At 41.7% G+C, this 9496-nt stretch overlaps 1 protein-coding gene across 1 annotated transcript in view; it reads left to right on the top strand.

The window, feature by feature from the left end:
- Positions 1-2828: 2828 nt before the first annotated feature.
- HSD17B12 (hydroxysteroid 17-beta dehydrogenase 12) overlaps positions 2829-9496 on the top strand; it is an 81137-nt gene continuing 74469 nt past the window's right edge. Inside the window, exon 1 of the mRNA XM_081313138.1 lies at positions 2829-3052. Within this exon, the coding sequence (XP_081169264.1) occupies positions 2881-3052 (172 nt within the window). The 5' untranslated portion in view covers positions 2829-2880. The remainder of the gene's footprint in view (positions 3053-9496) is intronic.

Raw genomic sequence — 9496 nt, 5'->3', positions numbered from 1 at the left:
TTTGGTTTTTTGATTCCTGATACCTTATTTAAATAAATAGACCTAGGAAGAATCTGAGAAGACTATGGAAATATGCTGATCATTAGATCTGAAGTATTTTTGTTTTAAGCAGAAAAACTCATATAACCAGTTGCAGGGATGAAACAATTTGGTTGAGTGCATGCAAGACATTAATTATTCTGTACAAGTAGGAACAGGTACTCTTCCCCTCAGCAATCATACAATTCTCTGACAAGTTGCTGTTTTTATTAAATACCTTTCCATTGCTGCATTAATTAGCTTTTCTAAATAAGACTCAATTATTGATAAAGGCTGCAATGGAATGGTTTCCTGATAGTGCCTAAATGTGGAGTCAGGCTGGAGAAAAATGGACTCTGAATACAATTCCATATGTGTGCAGGCTAGATGTTTTGCTTCCCATAGGTTATTCAGCATCATACAAAAAGAAACTTTAATGTATGTTTCTTGATTTAGAAAAAGCTCATGATTAAGTAAGCTTAAATTGAAAATTGATTCCAAATATGATAAGAGCAGTATTATCAGGAAAATAAGGCATGTGTGAAAATAAATGGAATATTTAACAAATGCTTCAACACTGAGCATAAAGCAAGATAAGGATGTACGATGTCCTGTTAAGATGTTTAATATTTATGGAATAAATGTATAAAGAATACTTGTAATAACATTAGAGGTATTTTGAAAGACTGAATATTGTAAGTAGATGTGAAAATTTAAATAACTAAGATATGCCAGAAAAGTGAATTCTTGCAGGTTACACACGAACAATATAAATTTAAAACAAGCAGGTGAATTTATGAGCCTTAGTAGAATATACATATACTTCTTGATTTACAACCACAATGGAGCCTATGGTTGTTAGTCACTGCATATTTTAATGACCATTTTTGTGATAGTCAAAAGACATCACATGGTCATTAAGCAAACCACATAGTTAAGTGAATCCAGCATAACAAAAGGATTAGGGTTTTCTAGTGGAAAATGACAAAAATATTGCAAATTTTGGTGACCTAACTATAGGACTCTTATAGGATCACAAAACCCATGGGGATGTACGGGCAATAATAAATTTGAAGGAGTGCGAATAGTTTTCTAGAAGTTGTATCTTCGAGGGTTTAATGAAATGTTTCAATTCTCAGCCTTCGAAAAGGCTCTTTTTGGCAGCAAGACTAGACAATATAGCTCTGCATTCAAAGATTCATTATTCTAAAAACTGAACTGCAGAAATGCCTATATATATATTGTATTCCTGTTGCATATAAGTTCTTTTTCTGCTGGTTCTAACTCTATTAATACCTTGTTTTGTTTCTTATATTTAAATGTATTTTTCCCTTTTCCCACTTATTTATATCTAGACATTGGGATACTTGGCTATATGTAGCAAGGAGGTCAGGCCAATGAACAACTGTGAGTCGAAGCAAGACGCCCATAATACTTTAGCTATATAAAGACCGAATGAGGACAGATTTTAAAAACAACCGAAAGAATGAGAACCCCAACCCCTCGCTAGTTCCAATATTTAACTCCACGTGATGAATTTTCTTTCGTAACCGCCCGTTCACAATTATACCCTTTGTACACATATGACTGTGTATCATCCAACCCATCTACTGTGATAATTAAGTTCGCAGATGATACGACCGTGGTGGGTCTTATTACAGGTGGGGATGAGACAGCATACAGGGCGGAGGTACAAAAACTATCCATATGGTGTTGTAACAACAACTTGCACCTGAACATCGGCAAGACAAAAGAGATGATGCTAGACTTCCGGTGGAAAAAGGAGGAACCTGGCCCACTTTACATAAGGGAGGATTGTGTGGAGAGAATTTCCTCCTTTAAATTTCTAGGAGTCTACCTCTGCGAAGATCTGACCTGGAAAGTTAATACAACCCAGGTAGCCAGAAAGGCCCAACAGAGGCTTCACTTTCTCAGGGTCTTGCGGAAGAACAGGGAAGAACAATGGCTTATGACCCTCTTTTACCGGTCTACTATAGAGAGCATCCTCTTGTATGGTATTTTGGTTTGGTATGCTGGTCTGACAGCCGCGGATAGGAAGGCATTACAGAGGGTGGTGAGCACAGAACAAGACATTGTGGGCTGTCCCCTGACACCACTGGATGACATCGCCAGGGCTCGCTGCCTTGAAAGAGTGAGGAAAATTCTCAGGGATGACTCACACCCTGGATGGTATCTCTTTACTCTGCTACCATCAGGTAGGAGATCTAGGAGTATAGCCAGCCGCACCAACAGGCTGAAAAACAGCTTTTATCCTTGGGCTGTTAGGCTTTTGAACGGGAAATAATTTTTATAAACTTTACGCATAATTGACTTGCGAGGCCGGTATGTTGTGCAATTAGTTCGCATGGTGTAATAAGATGAAGGGTTTGTATCACTGTAGGCTGGGAGAGGTGGGGGCACGAAGGGAGGCTCAGCCAATCTCAATGTATACATGGTTGTACTTAAGACAATAAAAGGTTCATTCATTCATTCATTCAATGAATCACAACCAGGCCCCACAAGAACGACATCGATCACTGCCAGTAGGAGCCAGAGAACGCCGGAAGACGCGTTCGCTACACGGGCGGGCCAAGCGACTTTGAAGGGCCATTGTTCCCGTCTGTGAGGGAATTTACTTCAACAACGCCTTTTTTTTTAAAAAAGAAAATACCGCGAGATCAAGAGCCATGTGTTCCCCGATAGATATCCAATAGCAATCCTACATCGTACTAATTAGCCAATAGCTGTTCTTTGGGGCGGGGCTGTTCTGTGGGAGGGTCCGACACAAGCTAGGGAGGGTTCAGCGTTGACGGGCCGTCATCATCACTTTGCTGTCTGTTGGCGCTTGCGTCGTGGAACGCTATGGAGACTCCGGCTTCTTTTTTGTTCTTCCCCGACGGTTTTTACTATTGGATCGGAGTGTTGGTCGTCGGCTACTTGTGTTGTAGGCTGCTTTTTAACTTGGTGGTTGTCTTCCGCGTGTGGATGCTGGACCACTCAGAGGTTCTGGGCCCGTACCGGAACACCTGGGCAGGTGAGTCCATTTATTCTTTCCTCCAGGCTTCCCCCTCGGGTTTCTGGCATGGGCTTGCTGCTGTGTGCCTTTGAATTATGCAAAGCTGCCCCGCCGAGCAGCTGGCGCCTTTTCATTTCGGCGATTTATTTATTTATTTATTTATTTTTAAATTCCACCAGTTTTAACTTAATTGTCGGTTTTGTCCTCGAGCCCTGTTTCTCTCTTAAATTATACCTAAGCTTTTCTAGCTCGGGGCCTTAGCTTTGTCTGCTGCACCTGCGTGGATAACTTGGGAGTTCCCAATTTACAGCCAACACTTCTTGCACTTACTTGCCTTTTGACATAAATTGAGAACGATGCACACTCAAGGTCGCTTGATTGTGCATTAGGACGGGTTTTCTCGATATTCCTTTCAATTGCTTACTTTACACTTTACTTCCCCGCTTTTAGTGTAATGTCTGCTTTTGGCACTATCCTTAATAAATGTATAATAATGGAAGTTATAAATGGAAGCTTATCGATGTAGGGATAAAAATGTAATCTTACAATTCTTTACTATTGATTGAAAGAAATAGAAATCTAGTAATCTTCAAGTAACAGCACATCAAAGGGCTACGAGGCTGACCCATTACTGTTTCTTTAATTTCTCTGCTAGGTCTAGTTAATTAAGCTTATAATTGGAGAATTTTGGTGGTAGTGTGGAATTCTCAGAGCAAAATCCTTCCTCTTACTACAGCTCTTAAGTCTGAGAAGGTTAAAATTCTGCCATACGGTAATATAACTGGCATGCATTCAAAATGATATAAATGTTTAATTTTAAAAAATAGATAATATTAGCAAAAAGAAATGCTGAGTTATCGTGGAATGGGTACAAACTGCATTGTTAACATTTGCACTTTCCCACAGTTGACTTTTTCTTTAAAGGAAATTCATAGTGTATGAGTTAAGGTGTAAGTCATATTTACACAAAGCTATAATTTTTACATGGTATCTTGTTTCATCTTTAAAGTAATTTTGTTGTAATAAGAGTATGTGTCATGATATTTGCACAACTCAAATTTGCTAAACTATGTTGTACAAGTTTAATTTTTTTAATATAGTGATAAGAATAGTTATATATTACAAGGAAACACTACTTGACTGTATTTTTGTTAAGACTGAAAGAAGTCTTTCAGAGACTTCTACTATTAATTACAGAAAAAGAAAAACATATTTGTTACTACTCTGTTCTTTATCTACATCATTTAGCACACTTTTCCCCCCACTATTTTCTTTTCGCTACTGGTTTTTATTCTATAATTCTCTGTTAATTCTTCCTGAATATTTCAAAAGTCTTGATCAGTTAAATCAAAAGTGATACTCAGATCCAGAATATGCTTCCAAGGATTAGTCTAAATTACCTTCAGTAATAATCCCTTGCAATAGTTCCCTGATGTGGGATACTGAGAAGTGTACTGCCTTTCAGCCATAGAGATTTCATTTATGTAATTATTTTTATAAGTCTCTCTCCTACTCTCCCTTTTCAAATATATTAATTGCCCTTTTCTGTATTTTTCTGGCTTTGGTATATCTTTTTGTGGAGATAAGGTTATAAGAATTTTAGGCAGCAATTATGGTTGTATATTAAACTTATATTTCAGTTATATGATACTTTGCTTTACTTTCAATTGATTTTATAAAATGGCATTCACCTATTTAACTCATTTGATATTTTTATATGAATCTTATCAAACATTCAAAAACCATAGATTATATCTAGTTTTTGAGAAGTAGATTTTCTTGTTATGTGTGCATTTTAAATTTAAATCTTTTATCTTCTATGTTCTTAATAGTTATTAAAAATCTTTGCAAAGCAAAGTACCATGAAGACCAGGGCAGCTTCAACAAAATGAGTGCCTTCTACCAGATTATTATTAGTTTCCTTTCTCTCTCAAATTCTATAGCAGTGGTGGCGAACCTTTTAGAGACCGAGTGCCCAAACTGCAACCCCAAACCCACTTATTTATCAAAACGTGCCAGGGCCGCATCAGCATTGTGGTGCCCTCGGGGGGGGGGCAGGGAGGCACCTCTGGCACACAAAAACTGGGGGCGCAAAAATGCTGCAAGACACAAAAATGGCCGCCGGAGGGTGCAGATACAAGGTGCTGCACCACGCAAGAACGGGGCAGGGCTAGTGAGCATCACGCAGGCACTAGTCCTGCCCCATTTGCAGCATGTGCATGCTCATGGCCCCGCGCACGCATTCACACATGTAAAATGCTTCCCCCTCCCAGCTCACCAATTGACTGGTTGGTGACCTCTGCTCTACTGCTTCTACTCGAGCTTGCTGGTCGGCTGCTTCGCCTCCTTTGTGCTGGGTGGGGTTCCTGCTCTGGGAGGCAGTGGGCCTGATGGACCTGCTGCTGGTAGCGGTAGCGCGCATGCCGACAGAGAGGGCTCTGAGTGCCGCCTCTGGCACGCATGCCATAGGTTCACCACCACTGTCCTATAGCATTCACTTTTTGTCCATCATTGGACATCTCTATATCCAAGCCTTAGCATTTTTCTTAAGTGTTCATTTGCTCTTTTTCCATTTCCTTTTTCATTTTGTCTTCTCCTGTCATAGCAATACACATTCTGTAAGAATTACCTGCATCACTTCATATCGACTAATATCATAGTAGATCTGTGGAACATTTTAAAGATACGTTATAGAAAACAAAGCAAATTACTCAGTTTTCTCAATAGTGACCTATTATTTCCATTAATGTACGTACTGTATCCTTTTTTTTCAGTGAAGCTTGTGCATGTCTGGGCCTGCTTGTTCTGCTTAGAAGTTTCACAGTATAAAACCAAAGCGAATGAATGTGAACTTCCACAAAAATTGATCACTTTGGTTATATGCTCAAGAGACACTTTACATATTTGGCTTCCAGTTAAGGGAATTTGAAATTGGCAGACCATGTAGTTTTTCAGTCATAGAATATTAATTGTGTTTAGTGCCTTAAGCTGTGTATGTAATCTCATGGTTGTCTCTTCTAGCTGAACACTACAGAGTGAAATCAATCACAGATCTGAATTAATTTCTGCTGGCTGGTAAATTAAAATATATTCAGGCTGCTTTTCTTAGACATCTGTCAGCAGTTTGCTGTGATTTCAGACAACACTCACGGTACAAATGCCCCAATGATGAAATTTCCTTCTTGGTCAGCTCAAAGTCCCTGTGTCTGGATGAGAAACAACAGGTTGCAGCTTAAATCTTTATAGGGTTTGGGGTCCTCAAATCCAGATTTCAGGGAGTTAGAACGTTTCCATCTTTGGTTTTGGATAGGGTGACACTACCCCATTTCAGACATGGTATGCAAACCAGGGATTCTTCTGAATTCACAGCTTTTACTTAAACAGCAGATGGTAGCTATAGCCAGGGCGGGTTGGGTATGGCTGAGTTAGCGCAATATCTTGTGACTATTTCAACATGCTGCTCTTGAAAATCTTCCAGAATCTAGCTGTACAGGTAGTTATGGGCGCAACTCATCACACCTATGTAACACCACTATGCCATGAGTTGCGCTGGCTTCCATTAGGGTTCTGGATGCAATTAAAAGTACGGTACTGACCATCACTTTTAAAACCTGCAGATTACCGGTACTTGTTGGGCTGCCTTCTCCCAAGGATACCCAACTGCCACATATGCTGTCACGTAGAGGGCATGTTTCAGGTTTTCTCTCTTAAATCTTGACACTTTTTTAAATCTCAAAAGAATGTGCTTTTGGTGGCTCCCCTGTACACTGCCCAGAATCACATAGTTTGAATTGGGTAGCTTTATACATCTAGCAAATGAATAAGGGACTCTGTGACATTTACATCAAATGTAATACATGTAAATTTTAATAACTGCTTCTCAAGGAGGTATTGGATTCCTGGTAAGACATTTCACATTTCTACAGGCTATTCCAATCAGTACCCCATCCCCCAAATTGTGCTGATATGCTGTTATCTGGCTGGTTCTTAGTAATGCAGTTTACATAATCTCTCTTAAGTCATAAACTTGTCTTGTTTTGGTATTGGTACAGATAGACCTTGACATACAACAGTTCATTTAGTAAGCATTCAAAGTTGTAAAACTTGCGACTATTTTTACGACCATTGCAGCATCTTATGGTCAAGTGATCAAAATTCAGATGCTTGGCAAATGACTCATATTTATGTCAGTTGCAGTGTCCCAGGGGTCATGTGATCAACGTTTGCACCCTTGTGAAAAGCAAAGTCAATGGGAAAGCCAGATTCACTTAACAACAATATTACTAACTTAACAACTGCAGGGATTCACTTAATAACTGTGGCAAGTAAGGTCATAAAATGGGGCAAAACTCACTTAACAACTGTCTCACTTTGCAACAGAAATTTTGAGCTCAAATTGAGGATTACCAGTATTACTACTAGTATCTCTAAAGGTGATTAAAATGGGCAATTCAGTCCTTGTTAGGGCAGTATACAAATTTCTTTAAATATGCTGATAGGGATGAAACTGTATAATGGCCATTAACTGTCTCGCAGCAGAACTCTTTGAAGCCCCTTCCCTTAAGCCTTTTTAGTGACAACAGCAGATCTCCTTTCTTACAGGCAAGGAGGCAAAGTACAGATTGATCCTAGGATTGGGAAATTTGGTAAATGAATGAGAAAAAAAAGTTTGGTGTTTGAAACAAAACAGGTTTGGTCAGAATTTTTCATTTGGATGGTTTAAAAGGGTTCTATTTCATGAATATATTTCATATCTCTTTTAAATAATAACAAAAAAGCCAAAAGAAGCCCCTTTCTTTTTTTGTTTATGGCCATAAAAATAGATGAGATATTGAGAGCTACATATACCTAATCTAAGGGGGGAAAAATAAGTCATTGGGAAAATTAGAATAAACTATGGAAATAAGAGTGAAACAATTTAATTCTAGCCTGATTGAATAGCTATAGAACTGAATACATCCAGAGAATTGCACAAATATAAAACTAAATTTAGGAAGGAAACAATACCTGCAGGTTAATTTTAATACAACATTTGGATAAATGGACATTTTCCCTCTGATGTTTGGATAGCTCTGATCCTGCTAGACTTCTATAAGGCCCTGCACACCTGATTCTTGCTTCAGGCACTGGGTTAGAACATGAGATGAAGTTGTCCAGAATGAAAGAGGTATACTACCGTGTTTCCCTAAAAATAAGACCCACCCAGAAAATAAGCCCTACCCTGATTTTTTGGTCTGTGCCTAATACAAGCCCTACCCCCAAAATAAGCCCTAGTTAAGAACCTGCCCAATCCGTCCCACCATCTGGTTGCTTGCTGTTGCAGTGGGGCAGGAGAACATGCGTTGCACCACTGCTGCCACAAGTTAAGGTGAGGCAGTTGGGCGGTGGAGCTGCCCCACACACCCTGCACCTCAGGTCCCCCGCAGCCAGGCCACTCCTGCTTGTTCATTGAGCTAGCTGCCCACCTGCCTCTTCCCTTTCATTCCCCTCCCGAGCTGTACTGCCATGCTACAGAGGATGGGTGGGGGAGGCTTGGTCGCCTTACCCAGTCTCCCTCTGCCGTTTTGGTTCCTGGAGAGAGTGATGGCAAAAGGCTCCATCGTTACTGCACATTGGCTGCATCTGCCGCTGGAAGGGCTTTCTTCGGTCCCTGCCAGCCCTGCCCTGCCCCACAGATCACCTGCTCGGCGGTTATCTCCTCCACCTACTCTCCCATGGCTTGTACCGTGACTGGGTGGCACAAGCCTCCCCTGCCACCTCCCTCCGCCTGCCAGACACCCACCAAAGCTGCCTGCACGCTCCCTCCCACCATCTGCTTGCCTGCGGCTGCAACAGCTTACAGGATTTCCCAGGGCAATGCTCGGAAGCAGAGGGCAGTGAAGGCGGAATGTGCCTTCAGGCGAGAAGAACAGTGTAGAGAGGCAAGGGCAGCTGAAGAACCAGGCACCACTATCTTCCCCTGCCTGCCATGTGGAGGGAGGCGCAGGGGAGGCTTGCGCCACCCAGTCACAGTGCAAGCCACAGGAGAGTTGGAGGAGAAGGAGGCAGTGGCTGCTGCCGGGCAGGTGATCTGCACAGTGGCTGGGACCAAAGAAAGCTCCTTCAGCGGCAGACATGGCTATTGCGTAGTGGTAGCGGAGCCTTTCGCCATCATTCCCTCCTGGCTCCGAATGGCAGAGGAGGACCGTAGCATGGCAGTCCAGCTCGGTAGGGGAGTGAAAGGGAAGAGGTGGGTAGGTAGCTAGGTCATTGAACAGGTGGGGGGAGGTCGCCGAGCAGGGAATGGCCTGCCTGCGAGGGCCCTGAGGTAAGCGGGTATGGGGTGCGTGGGGCAGCTCCACCACCACCTGCCTCGCCTCACCTTGTGGCAGCACTGGTGTGATGCACGCTCTCCTGCCCCATTGCAACTGTGAGCAACCAGACGGGATGGAGTGGGTGGGCGGCCGCAAAGTCACACATCTC

Source organism: Vipera berus, assembly GCF_964194415.1.
Source record: "Vipera berus genome assembly, chromosome: 1".
Taxonomy (NCBI): Eukaryota; Metazoa; Chordata; class Lepidosauria; order Squamata; family Viperidae; genus Vipera; species Vipera berus.
Note: the sequence above shows the minus strand (reverse complement) of the source record. Positions and strands in the feature narration are given on the sequence as shown.